This window comes from Chelon labrosus (assembly GCF_963514085.1).
Source record: "Chelon labrosus genome assembly, chromosome: 3".
In the NCBI taxonomy this organism is placed as follows: Eukaryota; Metazoa; Chordata; class Actinopteri; order Mugiliformes; family Mugilidae; genus Chelon; species Chelon labrosus.
Window position 1 is genome coordinate 23,982,331 of NC_140339.1, and position 22,676 is coordinate 24,005,006.

The window sequence follows — 22,676 nt, forward strand, 5'->3', positions numbered from 1 at the left end:
TTTAACTAAGCAAATAGGTACGAGCCTTCTATTGGATAATTACTGCATGGGTGATTATCTTTCAGCTGGCAACAATTTATTTAACCCCCACTGATGCAATGAGTAGCTTCTCATTTCTCAAAAGAGAATGGCATGCATCAAGCAGAGAAAACGTCTAAGGAGATTGTAGAAACTACTAAAATTGGATAAAGAACTGTTCAACACATTATTAAAAACTGGAAGGAAAACAACAGTAGAACTCCGGGCTATGTTTAATAGTGAAAGTAAGAGCATTTCCACAAGTACAATGTGAAGGGAACCCAAGGGACTGGGACTGAACAGCTGTGCAGCCTTAAGAAAACCACTAATCAGTGCGGCTAGTGAGGGAAAAAAGTCTTCAGTTTGCTAGGGAGCATAAAGATTGGACTCTGGAGCAATAGAAGAAGGTCAAGGGGGGTGATGAGTCCAGATTTACCCTGTTCCAGAGTGATGGGGCATCAGGGTAAGAAGAGAGGTAGATGAAGTGATGCACCCATCATACCTAGTGTCTACTGTACAAGCCTGTGGGGGCAGTGCTATGATCTGGGGTTGCTGCAGTTGCTCAGGTCTAGGTTCAGCAACATTATGTGTCCAAAGAATGAGGTCAGCTGACTACCTGAATATACTGAATGACCAGGTTATTCCATCAATGGATTTTTTCTTCCCTGATGACAGAGGCATATTCCAAGATGACAATGCCAGGATTCATGGAGCTCAAATTGTGAAAGAGTGGTTCAGGGAGCATGAGACATAATTTTCACACATGGATTGACCACCACAGAGTCCAGACCTTAACCCCACTGAGAATCTTTGGGATGTGCTGGAGAAGGCTTTGTGCAGTGGTCAGACTCTCCCATCATCAATACAAGATCTTGGTGAAAAATTAATGCGACACTGGATGGAAATAAATCTTGTGACATTGCAGAAGCTTATGGAAACAATGCCACAGTGAATGTGTGCTGTAATTAAAGCTAAAGGCGGTCCAACGAAATATTAGAGTGTGTGACTTTTTTTTTGGCCAAGAGGTGTATTTTGATAGGACAGCCAAAATGTCAACTTTAGTTTGTGCCTGAAAAACAAGCCATGTACGACTGTTAGATTTGTATATTTCCTCTCTTTGGATAAAAACTGTCTGTAACTCACTGAGATGAAGGAGCTGTAGACATCTTTACTCTATAGATCGTATGCTTTTCTGATATAAATATGTACATTTCATCTTTAAAGACCCTGCACAGCTAGGCAGGTGTTTTCAGTCAGTCTACATAATTAAACTCCTGCACAATGCCTGGAATTAGCTCCTTTCCCAGCAGACGTCATGTCACAGCAGGAAAATCACAGGTGGAACTAATTACTGTACATTAAAGCTGTCTCTCTTCTATTTAGATGTTTCTGAAAGTAAACGCGACAAGACAGCGTGCACAATACAAGGACCTGTTGCACTGTACGGGGATTCAGCTTTTATAATATCCCTACTAACTTTCCTGCTGCGACATGCGAGCGCGTGAAATGTAGGCTATCACGTGTCGTAAGGGATGCAACATAGATGAGAGGAGAGGCAGAAGGCTGTTACATCTGGCACGTGCAGTATCAATATGTGAATTAGACAGTTGGGTATGTAAACGTTCATGTGTGAATATGGAAATGTGTGCTGATTCTCATAATGTCTCCTAAAACAGCTGCTTCAGTGACAGCTTATGAAGCGCAGTGTGCAAAAAAGCCCTTAAATGTCTTGCAACTGAAGGAATCTACATGAAGGAGGTGTCCAAATAGCAACTGATGACAGAGGCTACTGCCTAAATGTAAGAAATCATTTTTTTTGGGTGATGTCCACTAAAATGGAACGCTTTTAAATGATTAATAAGACCATCAGACAAGCTATGCATGAGACTGAATTGACTGAAGCGTATCAGCTTGAGTTATGACACAATGTTAAAGGTAAATGTATGAGAGAACAACAGTTGACTAATTTCAGCTGAAATGCATTTCATTTTCACAGCAAACTAAACTAATTGTGCTCGGTGTGCCACAGTAACAACAAAGTAAACACATTTCCTTCAATAAAAAGTTGAAGAAATATTTAAAAACAAATGATGTTAATTTGAAATTAAAGGGCCATTAGGCCATTAAACCTCATCTGGCCAGATGGATAGCCAGAGCCAATAAGTTTGCTGCTAAAACATTGTTGGTTGTCCTCTCTTAACCAGCTCCTGTGTGGAAACATTAAATGTAACCAAAACCTCATCCAAACACTCAGCTGTAATGACTAAAGTGTCTTGTGTGTAAAGTGTGTAAAGTGCCATTGATGCAGATGGAACAAAACAGATTTCACCAACGTACTTAAAAATGTTTATTAGTTTTAAAAAGTTTTTAAAAACCAGTATCAACAAGCACTTCCCCTTATAAAAGCACTTGCTAAAATGCAAAAAAACCCAAAACATCCCATGTACACAGACACAGCAACTACAGTGGAGGGCAGCTCTACGGCTCTGAACCACCCACAAGAGGAAGGGTCAAGACTTCTTCAAACAAACGTCTGTGCTAACAAACACACAGGTAAACATCAGAACTCAGAACAGGTTAAAACTGAATATAAACAAGTTTGTCTACATTGCTCGATGCTAAATTAGACTCACAAAAATGAGATGTTGCAAAGACATAATCTCCTCATTTGTATATAACAGCCAGATTCAATGTATTGCATCTGCAATAAATCTAGATGTTAATATTATACCATGTAATTATCCATGTTTTTAAACATGTGCAAATATTTTCTCGAACAATTTTCTGCCCAAAACCAAAAAATGTATAAATTTCAACAAAACTTATTATGAGTAGATGACACATGGTGATATGCTATGACACCGAAAAAAAAATAGCTACAAGTCCTTGTAACAGTGCAAGTCAGATTATTGTGAATACACAAGATTAAATGTTTTTCCAAGGTTTCACCTTCTGTACAGACAACACACTGAAAATAAATAGTAAAAACAAACCAAAAAGCACTGGACAACCGGCCACGCCAACGATCTGTACAACAAATAAAGTTAGCATGGCCGTCAATACACACTCAGATATATAATGCTAACACAGAGAAAGAGTTGATCAGTAAATTACAGTGTAGTAAACAAAGACATCCTTAATTTTGTCCTGCTTGACTTTTTAGATTATAGAAACAAACATCTTTGCAGTGCTGCAGAGCTTTTCCACTTCATTCTCATTATGTCCATCACATAGGCGGCTACAGCAAACACCCAGGATCGTAGTGCATGTTATTGCAGGTTACATCTTTGGCATGGACATAAGGCTCAGAGACCAAAAGCCAGCGGTGAGTCTTTACACGCTGCTCAGCATCAGTGTAAAGGGAGACGTTCACGTTTGATCGGTAGTTTTGAAATTTTACCGACTTATCATTCATACCAAAGGGTTTTTGTAGAGAAACACAAGTATTATAGATTGTCAATGCATTATAGGGAGTGTAATATTAGTTCCTTTCACTTCAAACTACTAAGTTAATTTTGTCATCTATAGACCAAAAGGAGTAAGTTGCTCATTATAAATAAAACAGTCATTTCATTTCTATTTCAATATATCATATTAATTTTATGATTCATGTCAAAAGTGCAAGTCCTCATTCAAGGGATTATTTTTTATTGCTGCTTCTCAAACTCAAACTCCTACAGTTAATCAATTAGTGCATAACTAAAGCTTTTAGAGGCGTTGTTGGAGGACAGAGGTCACTCCTCTTGGCTCTACGCCTCATCATTTTTCTATATAATAATATATTGCATGTGACTTAAAGGGTTTTATTAGGACTTCTTGGTTTTTATAAGTGTTTCAGACTTTAGTAAATGAGATTTGTTGAAATAAAGCAATGTGCATGAAGGGGCCTAATAATTATATATTGGCCTCATTTACATACTCTGTTTAAGGAGAGCTGGACGTGTCTCTTTACTTTCATTTCTGTAGAGGCGCAAACTCTTTGACAGTAAAACAGTTAAACTGCTTGAACACCTTCTAAAAAATAGCAATATATACTTTGGAAAAGACAATTCAGAAATAGATCACATCTTACTTCTTTTTTAAGCTTTAAGAGATACGACACTATGTTTTTCACGAGTTAAATAGCTGATACATTTATTAGTGTGAACGTATCCACATCCTGTTATATGCTTCATATTATTATTATTATAAGAATTTATCAAATTTTCATGGATGGGTTTGGTTCCATGTATAGTATATAAATGATGAATGAATTAACTGATGTTTATTTTGTTGTTTTGAACTACACATGGATTGTGGATTACACACCACGATATAAGTAAGTTTTATAGTAAAAAGGCTACTTGTATTTACACAGACAAATCCATGGCTCTATTAAGATTTTTTTTAATCTTCTGACTGTTGAGTGAAGTATTAAAATAACAGGTTTTGCTTTGTTTTGTTTAACGGTAATGTTCTTGATCCAGATTCTCATAAAAGGCAAATGACCAGCATTTTAATAAGTGTTGCAGCATTAGCTCAGTTTAGCCTGGCACGTAAATTTGACAAACCTCATAATAACATGTTCAACATGATAAAAACAAAAGCTCTATTCTCAGCCCATCAGCCCAACAGTTGGATGATCTTTGCTCTCTAACCAGTCGAGTCCACTCGACTGTGCCGTGTCGCTGGTGATTTGTTGAAACAGCACATCATTAACCAGCTCCTCTGGAGCAGCATTTTGATATTGCCCTTGCTGCTGGTTGGGGTTGAAAAGCAGGTTTGTGTCCAATGCGTTAAGGTCATTGATGCTACTGGAGAGCTCTGATGTCATTCTGATTTCACATGGAAAATGTGACCTGCCTGTAGTTAGCTCCGACACCTGTTCCATGAGCTGACTGCCAGCAGAGAGGCTGCTGTCTGTGAGGAGGTTTGGAGCGCTGCTGTAATCTAACTGCCGATGAAGCTCTTCCTCTTGCTGCTGCTGTGAGCTCAGAGCTAACATTATAGACTGTTGTCGATGCTGCTGTCCAGAGGATGATTGTACTTGGCTTTCACCTGATGACATTATCATTTGTTCATTATTAGCATTCTCTATGAGGTAATTAGTCCTCTGCAACTTGCATGTGCTGGTGGAGTCAGAGGTCATCAGGCTGAGGCGGCTGTCAGCGCAGGAGAAGTTGGGGTTGGACTCGAGGATCTGGGTGAGGTTCATACGTGCAGTGTAGGTGGAGGGTAAATTATTGATGCCAATGCCTCGCACTGTGTCGTCGTGGTCCCCATCCAGCTTGCTCAGGAGGACACTGGTGATGTTTTTGCTGCTGCATTGTGGGCCCGATGTGGGCAGGACTTCAGTTTGCATCATGATGTTGAGCGGCACAGAGCGGCTCCTCTGAGCAAAGCTGCTCTCCCCAAGATTTGTTTGGTTGTTTGCAAAGATGTTTAACATCTCTGGCGTCATAGGAGAATTAAAGGGAGACACCACTGAACGAGGGATATTGGGGAGGGCGCCGTTTCCTGTGTTCCCGCTCAAATTCTTCAGATGCACAGCAGGGCTAACACTGCGACATCGAAAAGTTGCAGCAGATGTGGTTTTATTATCCAGAGGGGCAGGCACAGCGAAGCCTTCCTGCCTGGTCATGTTAGCCATGTTAGCTACCTGCTGCTGCACAGGTGAGATCGGAGTCAAGCGGCCAAAATGGCTATCGTGGTGCCGAGCGTGGGGAATGGCGAAAGCGTGAGGTTTTTGAAAATGGTCGTCTATCAGCCCTTGATAGCTGGGGAGGATTCCCATTCCACTGTTGGACTTGCTTACACTCCCACTGCTGCTGTTGTAGCTGTTATTCATCCACTCCAGCCTGGCCTTGTCTGGGTGAGTGGCCATTGGCCTTTGCATGGGCTTGACGGGACTGCTGGAAATAGTGCTGCCGTCATGGTAACCAGTGATGCTGGAGTTGATGGGTGTAAAAGCAAACGGGTTCCTGCACTCCACCGGACTGGGAGGAACAGTGCTGCTGCAGTTGGAGTGCGGGGTACCAACTGGGGTGTGACGACTGCTTCCCAGGGCACTGTCCACTGGGGTTGTGGAGGCGATGTGGGAGCAGGGACTTTCTCCGGTCAGGCTTTGGGCTCCACCATTCATTTCTGAAGTGGGTGTGGGTGTCGGTGTTGGAGTTTGGATTGGGTTGCTGCCGCTGTTTGCGGAGTGATAAAAAGGGGTCATGGTCTGATTTGTGGACATTAAGCTGTCCGGCATGACAGCCTGTTGGCCTTGCAGTGTGACACAGTTTCCAAACTCCTGCAGGTTGTTGAGTTTCATTTGCTCCTCCATCTGCACCAGCTCCTCCACAATGCTGTCCTGAGTCACATCGTCATCAAAGGAAAAATAGTCCATATCTGTCTGCGCAGCGAGCTGACTGGACGATGAAGCCTGATTCAAAAACTCTAAGGCTTCGGTAGCCGATCTGGGCTGAGTGTAGATCTGCTGTCCTCCCAGGCTCCCTGTGGTTGAGTTTGAACTCACACCTGAACGCTTCTGAAAATCAGGGTTATGAGGTATGGCATGCACCTCAGCCATGGTGTGCCCCTGCCGCTGCTGTATAAATGCGTCACTGACTGAGGTGCCAGTTTCCATAACAGTGGAAGTGTTTTTCCTCTCCATTGAGTTGTGTGTTTTGGCAACAGAGTAAAAGCCACTGGCTCTGAAAGAGGAAGTGCCGAGTGCATGGGCTTGAGTGGGCAACACGGAATCCATTTTCATCTCTATCTCCCTGGTGGCTGGGGCACTTTCAGGTCTAGCTGGAGCACCTGGCCCTGAGATGTTACCAACCATGTTCCTGAAGCAGAGGCCAGCAGTGCCCTCTACTGGATGCTGTGGCATAAAGACTCTTTTGACTGGAGAGAAGTCTGGACTGACACTTGAGCGTTTCCTGAGGCTCTTAGTTGACAAAAAACCTTCCCTTGCTTGGCTGCTTTCTTCAAATGAAGATTCCCTGTTGGTGTTCAGTAAGGAAGAAGAGCTGGTGGTCTGAATGGAGGGAGTTAAGTGCAAAGTGCTTGTACAATTAGCGCTATTATTGCTGCTTTCAGCTGTAGCCACGGTGTTAGAGCTAGAGGAGGACCTTCCATTGCATCTCATGCTGGATGTTTCCTCCATACCCAGGAAGCCCTTAGTCTGAGGTATGGGTACACTGGCAGCCCTCTGAACAGCCCCTCCGCCTCTATTTGCCATTGACCTTTCAATCAAAATTTGACTGTTAGCACTATGCATTTGGCTGTTTTTATGTATAGCTTCAACTTCCATTTCAACATCGACACTCTGCGTGTAAGGAGTTTGCCCTGGGCTGGCCACCGGGGCCATAATAGGGACTGCAGAGGCACTCCTCACGCCTTGATTAAAGGAGATTTCATCTGCGGCTGCAGAAGCAATGCCTGCAGATGCCGGCCGCAGCGTGGTGTTTGTAAGGGATGTGGTGGTATCACTGCTGTTGGGAGTGAGCGATATGGCTGTCATCTTGACCAAACTGACCGGGCTGACGTGACAAGTGGTCATCACAGTCTTAATGGGGCTGTTGGCGATGATCATGGCAGAGGGCGAGCACAGAGCGATGGCGGTGGTGGCCGAAGGTTTGGGCAGGATTTGAGCGTAGCGCTGCCGAGCTGTGCGTTCCCCCACTGAGCTGGCTAGGATATTTTGGGGCGGTTTGGGGCTCTGTTTCACTGCCTGAACCGGCTGTGTCACCATTTGGAAGTTTATAGGAAGCACTTTGCTCTCTACTGTTCCCAACGGACTCGGGGACATCAGCTGCCTCCGCTGCACCTGCAGAGAAAAAAAAACACTCAATTCTAGATATTATAAAGATTTGGACAACTTATTTCATTTGTACTTGTTAGTTTGCGCTAAATATGTCATTTTATGTCACATTTATAAGTGTCCTTAACTCCAGTAAAGTTTTGAGGTACTACTTGTACTCCAATACTTTACAGAGGGAAATATTGTACATTTTATTTCACTTACTTTTACTGTTCAGATCAAGATTTAACAAGAAGAAAATGTTATGCTTTATTATAGTTTAAACTACATTATACTGTATGAAGAACTGTTATTTCTACAACTCAGCCTACTACATAATTGTTTTGACTAATTATCTTTATTTCGGTGATGATGATTAATATGTTGAGAATGTGAATATAACCAGTAGAAACAAATGACACTCCCAGGAGAGATCACACTTGGGTGATCTATATTGGGAGTCCTGTTCTCTCACCGTGATGGGGCTCGGGACAGCAGCCACCACGATGCCTATGGTTGGCTGAGGCGACGGAGAGGTGGGGCTACCACAACGCACACTGTCATCTGCCCTCTTAGTTTGCCCCTCTCCGGGTAGAGGAGAGTGCAGTTTCTGCTCCTGTTGCTTCCTCTGGATCTTCCTCTGGAGCTGCTGCTTCGCGTCGACAGATGGTGATGACAGGGTCGTGACGTGAGGCTGGAAGGAGTGAGTCTCTGCGGTGGGGGCAAAGGCTGGGACAGTCTGTGGAGTTTTAACATCTGAAGGAAGGGAAAAAAGGAATTACATATATATATATCATATGCTAATGCAATGAGAATTTAATATGCAGTGGAAATACAGTGAGTACAGTTCATTTACAGCCTGCCAGTATTTTCATTTTGTGCTGTTTTATACTTAGATTTGTCTAAATCTGTGGAATATTGCCCTTTTACCTTGATGCAATTATTTTTACAGCGATCAAAAGTTTACTTAAAAATAAAAGCTTATGAATTACAACACAGTATAAGACTGAATGAGCGGTTTGCCTCATAATAAAAACAGTCTCTAGTTGCAGCACATGGCTACATTTCAGATGTCAAAATTATTTCCTGCTACTCCAATCTTTTGAGTGTTTAGAGAATATTCTACCCATAGATGTTTTAATTCATTGTATGGGAATTTAAATAAAGGATCCAAACATTTCCACCTTTATTGACACGTATTATAAGCTTGAATCACAGTTAATCTGCTTTTTAAAACAAAACTTAACAGCAGTACCCTGCAGATGCCACCAGATGTCATTATTGATCTCTACACAAGGCTGACGCAACCAGTGTTTAAACTAACCTGTTGCTGTGCCAGTCATGATGGTGAGAGCTGCCAACGACTTGTTGCTGATGTAATGGCTGTCGATCAGGAAGCGAGCCAGGTCTTCCACAGCATCAAACTGGCGTTTCAGCACCTTTTGGGCCCATTCACACACCAGATCACAGGCCGCAAATCGCACCTCCTCCTTGATGCCGCTCAGCTGGCCTGGTGACTCCAGTACATCACACTGTTGCTACACACACGAATAGAGTTATACACACAGTTTATAACACAGAGTAATGACAAAACACAATGCGGAAATATCAATAAGGAAGATGTAAATGTGCTTACCCCGTCCCCTGTTTTAAGAAGATCCAGAGTGGGTAAAGACGGCATGTGAACAAAGGGTCTCTTCCTCAGTCCACTATAGCAATATGTACATTGGAGTTAAGATAAAAAACACTTCCACAACAATGACACACAGTAAAATATGGGGAACTGGGGAAGTTTTAACATGTAAAAAATGAAAGTCTATTTTTTTCATTGTTAGATCAAATAATTAGGATTTAAAAGATGTTTTTTTAAATGTCCTATCTATAAACTGCTGGATGAAAAAATTAATCCCACAGTTTAGACGGAACTTAAACTCTTGAGTCTAAGAAAAAAAAACACAAAAGTAGCCAATAATAAAAGCCAACAATTAACATCTATTTTGACAGACATCTAAATCTATCAGCTAAGAACAATACACCAAGTGGAAACTGTTCATCCTCAACATTTAGTTTTATTCACCAAGTAGTGACAGGAAAGCATCTGCATTTGTGCCGAATTCATTTACCTAGGAAAGTAAGATGCTTTCAATTAGACGGTCACCTCTGATGGTGACACCAGTGTCTATGTGCATGTTTATCTAAGTTGCAGTCCTTGTTGAAAAGCTTATGCATGATCTCACATCAGTGTAAATAAATTTCTATATTATTTAAACTTCAAATATTCTATTTTCTCACACTAAATGAAATGGAAATCGCAATTTGAGTTCAAAGCAACAGGCAAACACGCTTTTCTACCACATGATACAAAAGAAGAGCTGTGATCCCACTTTATACAATATTAGCGCTGGTAACCTGAATAACGGCCATGAACATGAACTAAGTTTTGCACTTGGACGTCACAAGCTAAATAGAACGAAAAAAAAACATGAATGTGTCTGAAGGTCAAGATCACAGTGTCTCCCCTGAGGGTCTCCATATTATGCTTCCGAGGCAGAGGGGGACTTTATTTCATTTCACGTCTATATTTAGAGAGCTTATGAACTGCTGCAGCAGATGGTCTGTGGCCAGACACAGAGGCCAGACCGGTACAATCCATTCCAGTGAAGGATATTTTGACTTTCCTCTCATGCCAAGTCGTCGTGCTTTCATGTTCGGGAAGACGTTTTTCATCATCTTCCCAAAGTCTGCAGCACTCAGCGGGTGGTAGTTAAGATTGTCACAGAAGCTCCTGAAACACACAAAGAGAATTTAAAAAAAAGTCAATAAACAGGTTACTCATGACCAACTGTGCTCGGAGCCTTAGTGTCTTTCAGCTCATTGTTTTAGTTTTACAGGCCCTAACTTTAATTTTTGTTTCTCTCTTGTGGCTCTCATTGTGGCCGTTTTCTGAAAAACTTAAACATTATACTTCCTGCTCAGCACCAGACAGACAGTTTGTGATTAGATAGTAAACACAGTGGCGCATTTAACAGTTAAAAAGACAAACGTAATTATCTAGATTTGGTGGTGACCAAAAGCAGAGTTTAAAGAGTGAGTTGACCTGAAACATGACTCCAAATGAATGTTGCTCCATAAATAAAAAGGCAGCTGTTTATATTTAAATGTATTTACAAGGTGCTAACAGTGTTACGTTTACAGCTTGTTATGCTTCCCTCAGGTAGAAAAAGAAGTCAGTGAATGCTGGTTTAAGGCTACAATATGTAAAGTTAAGTGAGAAGCACTGCAACGGTAACGTAACAGCGGCTCAATGTTTCCTCCCCCTCTATATCTGACATACAGCGACCTTAATAGAACATGCACCACACAGTTATGTTAACATGTGTGTGAACACCGTTTATCAAAGCATGTTCAAGTTAGGAACTGTGAGCTCATTTGAACACTTGTTGAAGGTTCACAGCAAACGCATCTCCAGATCTTTTACCTGCTTAATTGAGAAAGAAATAATTAAATATTATCCCACATTTGTTGACGAGAGCTTTTGTGTCTAGTGTCCAATTAGATTTGCCAGCCTGAACATAAAGGACTGTGCTTGAAAAATGTCGATTCAAAAAAATCACATTTCTTCCAATTTGTGACATGAATATCCTCAAATCAAAGCTGAGAGTCTGTACTTTAAGCCCATACTCAGAATAAAACTAACTTGAATAGTTATTTCAAATTAAACTTTTCTCAACAAACAACTAAATTTAAGTCTACCGGCTGGTGTGAAACCTTTGACAGGACTGTGTATCAGCTGCGTCCACCTCTGCCTGAGAAACTGCTCCATTTGCCAGAGGTCAAACACTCATCTGGGAACGTTTGTCTCCTTTATGAAACTGTTTTTCTATTTACTTATCAGCTACAGATGAGCTTTACTTGGTTTCGCTTGGTGCCGAGAAGGCTTTTGATGGCGTATCTGTTTCACTAAAGTTTAAAAATGATTGTTTCATCGTAGCACATTGCGCCTTCAAAGCCTTTTCACATGTCTGTCCTGAAGGCGCCAATATTTCTGGCGGCCGCTGTATTTCTGTTCTAGTCGAGTTAAAAAGGCAGTTACATAACACTGTCCCAACATTTCAATGACTGTCTCAGACTTTCCATTCTAATATTACCAACACATGCTGCTCTGTGATTCTCATGCCTGCAGCATCTATTTATACTGACGCTTTAGCCTGCGCTAATTCAGAGGAGAAAGAAGCTCAAACACGCAGTGGTAGCTGGTATCTATGCAGAGGCTGAACACCAATCATGAATTTATACTTGAGCAATGGAAAAAATCAGATTTAGGCACCGGTCAATGGTGTGTACGACTACGGGTTAGATATTTGTACATGTTTAATAAAGAACAGTGTCTGTCATTTGGATGCCGACAAAAATGGAGACTCTCATTTCAGAAAGTGTGATTCATGTGGCACATTTGTTATTGTGCTTATACCCACTTGTACTCATCGTAGACCTCTTGCTTGGGAAGAGACGTCTCTGGGTATTCCTCTAAGTGATTGCGGATCCAGTTGAACGCGTGCATCTGCTGTGTGCGGCTCGATGACAGGGCGCTCTGGTCACTGAGAGAAGATGTAGGTCAGTGACTGATCGACTAACTATACAGCCCTCCAAAGATACTTGAGGCTCTGTGTGTGTAAACCATGATCATTTTTGCAGGGTTATATACTTACTTGCCAGTACATTAGGTACACTAGTGAAAACAAACGCATGCTAATACAGTCCTGAGCTTAGCTTCCTTCATGACTGTTATAACGTTCAGTTAATGTTGAAACAGTGTCAGAAAGGTGTAAAACTGTGTAATCATTTTGGAGGATGTAGTTTGTGGTGCTGTTAACTGGATTGAATTAAATCAAAAATGTGTCTGTTTTTTAGCCTAGCCCACTACATAAAATGTGTCGGCATGATACAGCATGGTACAATTGAATACTACTACAAACCACAGCCTCCAATCTGAAAACACAGTTGAATCAACAGCAATCTTTCAGTTATTTTAAACAAATGCTGAATACCGTAACCTTCATGAAGAAGATTTAGTTCAGGGCTGTTATATTTTAATGCATCTGTTTTCACTCGTGTACCTAATGAACAGGCAACTGAGTGTATATTTCATTCACATAAACTTTTTAAAGTCGTTTCCTGATTTATTTACACAACCAGAGAGCGGATGCATTCTTACCTTTTATCAGCACTACTGCTGGGACCAGAAGGCAACTTAAGGTAGAGGTAGAGTTTCTCAATGTCTGAAAACTTCTCGACATCTTGCTGCGGAAACAAAAAGACAGAACAAAAACATTTAAAATTTCAAGGCCATCCACACAAAACAATTTCCGGGATTGATTTAAAAGTAGATTAGAGTTCTGTCAGACCTGTGGAGAACACACTGTGTACTGAACGCAGGAGTCCATCTTGGGACAGTCAGAATGGGTAATAAAGGTATTACTAACGCTGTAGTGCTCCCTTGTGCATTCTAAGCAATAGGCTTTTATTACTGAATAACCTGGGGATCATTATTCAATGTCAGACTCTGACAAACTTATGTCTAAAAATGTCTTGTTCTGTCTGACGAACATATCAAAAAAGTTAATTTAATCCTAATAATTAAATACGACCTGCCTGTTCTCATGTGAGAAGAAAACATCTTTCTTATTTCTTATTGTTAAACCAGAGGAACCAGTTTCTTGCTGAGGAAATTGCTGTTCTTTGAAATGGTAGATTATAGTTGATTATCACCTTCAAGAAAGAACATGCAGTGTCCTGTTAGTCCAAGAAGACACCTATAAAACCACCAGCTAACCTAGTCCAGGTTAAACATGACACAAAAAGGACACTCTGCAGTCAAATCTCATACTCCACTAAACTAAACCTTTCCAATACTGTTCTTCAGAGGGAAAAATAAAGATAATATGAAGAAGGATGGCAGCGGAGAACAGTGTCAAACACAAAAGTAATACTCTGTAATAGTGAATTCAGTAACATGTGAGGCATTTTTGACCCAGAGCACCAGAAAAAGTAAAAGAAAAGTAAAAAGTAATGAATTCGTTCCATTCATTTCCTGTAACCACTTGTCCTCTGGAGGGTCGCGGAGGGGCTGGAGCCTATCCCAGCTGTCATTGGGCGAGAGGCAGGGTACACCCTGGACAGGTCTCCAGTCTATCACAGGGCTAACACAGAGAGACAGACAACCATTCACACTCACACTGACACCTACAGCCAATTTAGAATGACTAATGAACCTAACCAGCATGTCTTTGGACGGTGGGAGGACGCTGGAGTACCCGGAGAGAACCCACGCAGACACAGGGAGAACATGCAAACCACCAAGTAATGTAACTGAGTAAGTGGAAGTTCATGTGTCGTCATAGGGCTTGACCTGGTTTTGGTATGTATAACTTTATATCTAGAGGTTTCATTTCTGGTGATTGAATATTGTGGGAAAAGCTTCACCGTGAAGATAAATGAACTCAAAGTAACCTCAAGACAAGGTGACTGAAAAGTTCAAGCGGGTAGCTGGATATCGTGTCCATGCCGCTAAACATTACTGGGCACAGTTGATAAATGTCTTCAAGCAATGCCACTGGAGTCATTATTGGCTGGAGCTAAAGAATACGAGACTGAAAATTAAACTCTGGCAGTGGAGTTAGAAACAAGCGAGCTTACATATGTGCTTGAGATGCTTAGTTAGCTACTAGGCACTTCAATGTCCAGCAGAGCTATTGGTGGCAAAGTTGCATTGTGTGTAGTGTGGGAACCACGTTTTGACAGGAAGATGTGTGGAATAAATAATATCTCTGGTTTTGCTGCGTCGATTTTTTAAACTGGCTGTTTTGTTTGAGTGCAGTGACAAATCAGGGGAGAAACCAGGTCTTCATAAGAAACTGAGCATAGGAGGAGTAAGGGAGGCCACCATTAAATCTTTGGAGCAGTTGAAAGAGACTGGAGAGATGCTGCGTACGAGTGCTAGACGGGTGTTTCACCAGGCTCAACTTAATGGCAAACAAGAAAAAGAGAAAGCCTCTCTATCAGAAAGTCACTCAGCCACTGAGACGGCAAGTCTGGATTTAGGACTAATTGTGTGAAGACAGAAAGCATAAACACATTCTTGCATCTGTACAGTCTTTTTTAAAAACCTCAAACACATTATTTTTGTGTGTTTCATTTTAATTCATTCAGAGGACATCTCTAGCCTTTTTAGCATCACTCATTACCTGCTCTGCTGACTGGGATTGTCAGTGTCTATATGTTAATGTGTCACCAGCCCTAAACAATGACCTCCTTTTCCCACTGTAACTTTTCACTTCACAATGAAATATTACCAAAATGTTTGGATATTGGTTTGCTTATTTCGTGATCAGTTCCACAATCTTTTAATGCAAATGAATTCAAATTACAGTTGTTTTTGATGAATGAGCAACGGCATAATACGTCTGAAACAACTAACAGCTGTCATATTGAAGTAAACCACGGACAAAGCATCTATATGAGCCGTTGTATTTAAACGTGAAAAATCTGAAGTATCTCCAGCGAGCACCATGGCTGAGCTGGCTGGCCACAAGATTTGTAAGGGAGACTGACAACATCGTCTTTTCCATCTGTTACAAGTGAATCTGAAACCAGGTAACTTAGCCTTGCATAAAGACTAGAAACATTTGTGTCCAACGGGAAGAACATTTACCAAAAACCTCCTCTAAAGCCCAGCATCATTCAACATATAATCAACCACGCAATTTTTATTAAGCATCAAGTTTAAAGTTGTGATTCGAGATTAGCAAACTGCCGGGTGAATAACAGGGTCACATTCTATTAAGGGCTTGGCATGGCTGCAAGAGGAGAAGAGTCACCAGCAAACACTGGACTGTTTCATAAACAATGAGGAACACAAAGATTGGTGGACGACAGTAATTAGGGGCGCAATATGAAAAGAGCTATATTCCTTTTTTGAAAAGGATTATATAAAGACTATTAAATAAGGTCATTGTGCCGAAGGAACTGCACTAAAATCCTAATTCCATAAACAACTGTTCTGCTGATTTAACTACTTGTCCTTCTTTTAGCATTTCTCAAAAAAACTGAAATTTCATATCTTCCAACATTTTTATTCTGTGGCCTGTGATAAAGACTGAAACACGCTTAGGAGACTCCAGACTGTAAATCTTATGAAGAAATAATTTGATCCCATTTTTTTATATCTAAATTTTCATGGCGAATGTTTCCCCCTGACCTTTGGAAGGGGCAGCGTAATGATTCATACACTAGTCAACAACTAGTGCATGAGGCACTTTATCACTTTATCACTCATCAGTATCTCAGCTTCATCCCTTTAACTTCACAAGCTAGTCCTAAGAAAATCATCGTTATGAAACATTTATGGCTTAAACATCAAAGATCCCTTATTAACAATTATTTTTTAAAAGGTTAATGTGAGTCTAACATACCCGTGCATGTGTATTTCATGTCTCTGCCCACAATAGTTTTAGCCACTGACTGTATACAAAGATGGACCAACGCTCAGTCACCCACAGGACTCCTGAATGGCAGGTGTCTTGTCATCTTATTGGAGCTTTTCCCCCCCTAACTCCCAGTTAATTAATAACAATTCTGTTGTAAAGTTGGACACTTTGGGGAATGATTCGTTTTAAAACAAGCCTCAAGTGGTCATTTGAATAACTGCAGTTCTTGGCACTGTGTGTTAATTTTCCAGGTGGCTCATTTTCCAAACTGGCTGTTTGTGTCTGTAGCTTCCAATGCAAATTAGCTGCTGCCACACCCCTCTTATAAAGAGAGAGATACCCCCAGCCATTATATCCTTGTACTTTGTGGGTATGCCGACACACTGTGGACACGCCAGTAAGTTAAACTTTTTTTTTTTTTGTAAAAATGTAAAAGTGAACAATATGGCGGCTGTAAAAATTCAAACTCTTGTAAGTGACCTTGTTTCCTGGTCTCACAAGCACTCCCTACAGTTTGGCCTAAAACTTTAATGTGGATGGCCATTCTTTCATTTTTGGGAAATTATTCTTAGATGGAAATAAACTTTCAGAATTTTTATTTTTTTTCCTAATCAATTTACTGAAACATCCAATAAATTATTGACAATACTTTAACAGATAACAGTAAAGAAAAATGTATTTCATGTGAAGAATACTTACCAGAATGTTTTCCACTTTTGATTGAACAGATTTGCTGCAAAACAGAGACATACGACAAATTAGTATGAAGCTGGTGTAACATGAGTGCCAGTGTCTAAAGCATATTTATTTATAAAGCAGAGGAATGTTTGGTATGAGACGACCCTCCCTTTAGCATCTCAACGGTCATGTATCCCACCACCAGGAACACATGTTGTCATATGTAAAAAGAGAGAGAGAGAGACCAGCACTGTGCAGATATTGTTTAGGACAGAAGACCTTTTATCAGTCAGAAACCAGACATCAATTTGCAGTCACTGAGGAAATCTGTTGTACGTCTATTTCAAAGAGGATTTTGACAGCTAGAAAACACACCAAGATCCTATTAAAGAGCGGTTATTTAGGAGCAAACCGTCAAACCAGATACATGACTAACTTCTGCTGGTTTTTGTAATCCGCAGACAGGTAAAGCTGTTGTTGACTGCGAGACAGAAGGTAGGCCACAGTTAAAGACTCTTACTTGACGCACTAAGCCATGACAAGAACAGTTCACTTTAATTCACTGTTACCAGGGGGCCAAGGATTTGCTGGTGCTGAAAGGCCGTCATTAAGCCGTTTGTGAGGCACATTTGGCACGTAAACCGAATGATGCAATTTTCTGCAAGGGCCGAGATGAGAAAATAAATGCCTGGTACGACCGATTCTGATCACACCAGGTGCAACGCGGCCATTGATCTGGAGACCTGAATGAAAAGCACGAGGAAGCATTCCCGCCACAGTGGCACGTTACTGTCATATGAAGACTGCAGCAAATGAACTTGCTGACCCAGACTGCCTCGTTTTACAGCGAACGAACCAGCAGCAGGTCGCCGAGGTGAACGTCAATATTTATGCTCCAATCCTCTCAAAGGATAAACATTTATGGAGTAGGACAAATATTCAATATCCAACTGTGTTATCGATAAACTGGAACCAGCATACTTTCTGTTGACGTACTTTCTGCAGACATTTGAACTCTCGACTGCTTTCTGCCCGTTTGGCCTTTTGACATTTTACAGCCGTTTGATATTTAAATGACAGCACTTGAGTTCATTGAGAAATAAAACGTCAGAAAACGGCCTTAGGTAACAGCAACCACAGATAATGTACATCAGCATTAGTCAAAGAGATTACGATATTTAAGACATCTTCCTTCTTAAAACGCAACCCTGACATTTGTCTCTCATGTCGCAGCAAACAGAAGGTTGGTGGTTCAAAATGCGCAACGGAAAGAAGAGCTGCAGCTATTTGTAATCCCTGAATCCATTTTGTTTTATTACACTATATTCCATTTTTAAATTGAAAAGTGACTTGTCGCCCTTTTTTTTTTTTTTTTTAACTTGCTAATTTCACACTTTATGTTCATTTACTACAAATCAAATAATGCTGAAACTATAAGCTGAGAATAAAAAAAATGATTTGTGTGTCATATCAGTTCAGACAGAGTATAGATATAGATGGTTACTGCTGCAGCGGTGCCTTTGACCAAGCACGCAAGAGATACACAAGTAAAAGCATGGCAGTTATTATGATATTATTATTCCGCACATGAGATTGTTATTAGTGGTGCATCAAAGTGTAAACTACATTTATGTAATAGCACTGCTGGTAATGTGTAGCCATGCATCTGGCTTTACAAGCTGGCCATTTACTTTGCATGTATACTCTAACTCTACAAATCATTGGTGACTATGGGCGTCAAAACAAGATCCGACCGTTGTCCATTTTAAACATCTGATCTACGGACAAATAAATTACTTATCTTACATATATCATCCTCAGCCCATTTTTAACGAACTGTACCTGTCAGTGATACTCACTGATACCAATCCAAATCTCACGTTTCCTGTATCCTGAAGTTCGCCTGTTGCACACCAAAGATTTATCCCAAGAGGACCTTTATAGTGTAGATTGTAAGCCAAGACATTATTCCTTAAAAGCTATAGTGGAGACTTTGAAAAGTAAACTAGTTCAAACTATGATGATTAAGTTCATTAGCTCCAGTTTAATTCCTAAGTAAACCAGAGTTTTAAATCAATCTGATGTCTGTGGCAACATTCTCACGCTGACAGACAAAGCCACGCATTTATAGCAATAAAGTATGGCAGAAGAAGTAACCAAGACAAGTTTCTGATGCTCCTGATACAACAGGGGGCTGTTTAGAGAAAGGACCACATTCTCAAAAATAAAGTAATCAACTGTAGGGACAAACATGGATCAGTGTGGCCTGAACTGAAAAAAAGAGTAGAAACTGTAAACCTTAGTCACACACGTGTGTTTGTGTAATTACTCTCACTGCCTGAAGAGGGGGGGGGGGGGGGGGGGCAAAAGCTCCACACTGTACCTTTAAGCTCTATTTCAATGATACAGCAGTTTGAAGTTGGCTGATATAGTTTCTGAACATCTCCAAAGTATGAACAGCACAGTCGTTTGAAGAGCTGTGTTCAACTGTGTGGGACATTTATTCACACAAAACTTACTTAGACACACCTAAACAAAAATGTTTGTGATGTTGCGAAACTGCACATACGTGGATATTTGTAGCTAAGGACACTGGTGGAATACGTCATGTTTTCTCCAGTACAATACTTCACCACGATTTTGAGATAATTGTCGTTTATATGCAAACTTCCAAAACTGTTAGGAATAATTATATCTCTGCATTTCAGAGGAATGTATTGTACTTAATACCAAATTACACAGAGCATCATATATGTTTGATATTAATAGAAAAATATGAAACATTTCAGATTAAATCATTTGACAGGGTAAAAAAGTTTCTTGAACTGCTGCGTTCATGTTATGGTATCAGTAATAATAATTTAATGAAAAATCATATTATTCTGACACATAAGGTCACATTCTACTTTAAATGTGAGACTTTAACTTGTAAAAGTGTAGATTTATACAGTGGCATTGAAAAATGGGCCTGCAATAAACAGTGATGGATTGAGAGCTGTCCTTAAGTATGTTACAAGTACCAGCGGATAAATATATGAAATGCAATATGATACATGGTTGTATAGAACTTGTGTATAAGCAGATGTACGACTAACTACAACAACATCCTAAACATTCAAGCATCTGCATCCAATAAAGGAATGCAATCGTTTTTATGCTCTACATTACAAATGAATTTAGCAGGTATTATAATTTAACATGACTTTTACTGGTAATAGTAACATTTGTAATTTCACAGTATGATATTGCTCCTTTAGTTTGACCACAGTCACTTATGTAGAGATTGCTCCCAAACATGACAAACCAAAGGACAAATCTGGAGATGAATTTTCCATTGAAGCATCTAACCATGCACAGCAGTATTTCAACACCTCCTCACCAGATGGAGTTCTTGATCCTGAGCTGCAGAGCACTGGCCTCAGCTCCCTGCAACCCGGGGAGCAGGCCGGGCAGGCTCCCCGTCCCGCGGTCCGGCTGCTGCTGTTGGAGGTCCTCCTCGGCCATCGCTGTGGTCCTCTGCACGGGACTGGACTGGACTGGAGGCGTGGACGGGTGTAGTCGCCCGGAAAGGTTAAACGACATGCACCGGAGGACGTTGCGATGCTAGCGGGACAGCAGCGCGCCCTGTTGTTGTTGTTGTTGCCACCCAGTCCTCCCCCGACATCGCTCGCTTCAAGTCCCCACACTCACTCAATTAAGACGGGCTGTGCAACAGAACGAGGCGCCGCTGTCAAACATGGCGTGATGCATGGGTATAAATAAAGTCGAGTGTAAACGATAAACCTGACAGCAGGTAAACAACAAGCTAGTCCCTGCGGTGTGCCCTGCCCCGCACGTTATGGGATTTCTCTACATGTGCATGGTGAGTAGTAGCTGCTGGGCAAGCGCATGCGCACTAAGGCGCCCAGCGTTAAAAAACAAGATGTAAGCAGAAGACCATTGACTGTTATTACTGAGGATTTAAATATAGATATTTCTGTTTGTGTAGCCTATTCATAGTATTAAAGCCCAAATTTGTTGCTGTTGGTGATTTCTGAACATAAGGTTGTATTCAAGGATTATGAAAACGACAATGAATTAATTAAACCAGTCCTGCTGGAGTTCTTTGAGTTGTTGTTAACACAATCAGAGCCTAAAATCATCAAATATATCATGTTCAAATATTGTTGTTGGTGCTCTGTGGAAAGATATTATATGTTATAATGTTGCTGTGCAGCATTTTTATGCTTTGAGTGTTGGGGGAAAATTTGCTTATTTGCATAAATGTGATTTGATTTTATAATCAAAATATTTGCTTGTTTCACATTGCCTTGTCACTCATAGGGTCAACATATCCTGATGGCTAGTGTCATCAGTGGTAGATTCTGTTCCTTGTCTAAATCTGTACTTCATAAAAGGGGGGTGGCTTAGAGCAGCTCTAGGAGCGGCAAATGTTGCAGAGATATCTGAATAACTGCAGGTGTGATATTCCTGATAGGAGCAGCTGGAAGATTTCTGTCGGCCACTTATGAAAGAGTATGTTTGCTCCTCCCGCTGTTTGAATTTGAACTGTTGTGTGTGTGTGTGTGTGTGTGTTGACATTTCTTTTGTCTTACGTCAGCCCTACAGAGCAAGATGAGGATCAAGCCCATCATAGAAACTCATTCCCGGTCCTGGTTTGGTTGGGCTTTTTGATGTGTGTCCTCTATGTGAATGTGTTTTCTTTCCCTCACTGAGACTCACAAACCTTCAGGAAAAAAAGGCATGAAGGCATCTTGCCTTTGACAAACTTTCCATCTTTCTCCAGGAAGTGGACGGGTAAAAAATAATGCAGCCTCTCCAACACACCCTCAACATGAAGAGCAGACAACAAAAAAAGATTTTCTACAGCTGTTGCCCATAGAATACACAAACATTTGTTCAGGCTATTGTTTTTACATTTTCTACTTAAAAATAAAGATGTGTCAAACCACTCGCCTTGTAGTGGCAGTGTAGGTGTCCTGGCCCGACTGCCCGGACCTGAATCGGCCGCACCTGTAAAAGTGGATAAAAACGACTACCAGTGAATTTAGTTGGCTCAATAGCTTTCATGATCTGTTGTTTCTCTCTTCAGCATTATTTAGCATATGGTTTCTCGGTTACATGACCACATAACATCAGTATTTTCATGTGGTGTATTAGTGTTCATAACAGCTGATTACGTTTTCAGCCTGTTTCATTCGAATTACTGCTACTACAACAACAACCCTCATCACTAGCTCGACCTGGTATCCCTGACACTGGAGTAGCTGGCTCCTGGTAACCTAAAGGTGGTGGCATCTAGAGTAGGTAAGGGGTAATGTGTTGGTCGATAACATTGTTAAAGTCTATAGGTTCTAGACTGTGTGTTTTTTTTTGCTGCTACCATTGCGACTTTTAAGATGACCTGCTGTTTTCCCATGTTTGGTAGCTCATCTTTTATGCGATCATGTGGGTGGACCATTGGATGAGGAGGAACAACAACTGTCTATCATGGGCTCTTTAATGTTGGATGGTCTGTGTTCGAGTCTTCCTCTGTCTGCTTTTTCATTGTAGGCCAAAGCAGGATTTTGCTGACTCACTGCCTATGCTTTTTTTTTTGTCCACGTGACCCACAGGTGTTTGGGACAACATCTCTTGACAACCTTTGAGGTTGAGCTCACTGATGTGTAAAGATTTAACTTGATGTTTCTCTTGTTCTCCTACCATCCTCTGTAGCATTAGTT

At 40.9% G+C, this 22,676-nt stretch overlaps 1 protein-coding gene across 1 annotated transcript; it reads right to left on the reverse strand.

Moving 5' to 3' along the window:
* Positions 1-518: 518 nt before the first annotated feature.
* On the reverse strand, positions 519-21,025 carry LOC311486150 (DNA-binding protein RFX7-like). Its single transcript, XM_084541911.1, has 9 exons — positions 20,333-21,025; positions 16,975-17,008; positions 13,005-13,090; positions 12,265-12,387; positions 10,364-10,574; positions 9,426-9,503; positions 9,114-9,327; positions 8,265-8,545; positions 519-7,816 (listed from the first exon to the last, which is right to left on the reverse strand). The coding sequence occupies exons 1-9, from the start codon at positions 20,533-20,535 to the stop codon at positions 4,613-4,615; spliced, it is 4,434 nt and encodes a 1,477-aa protein (XP_084398037.1). The 5' UTR covers positions 20,536-21,025; the 3' UTR covers positions 519-4,612.
* Between the last annotated feature and the right edge of the window lie 1,651 nt (positions 21,026-22,676).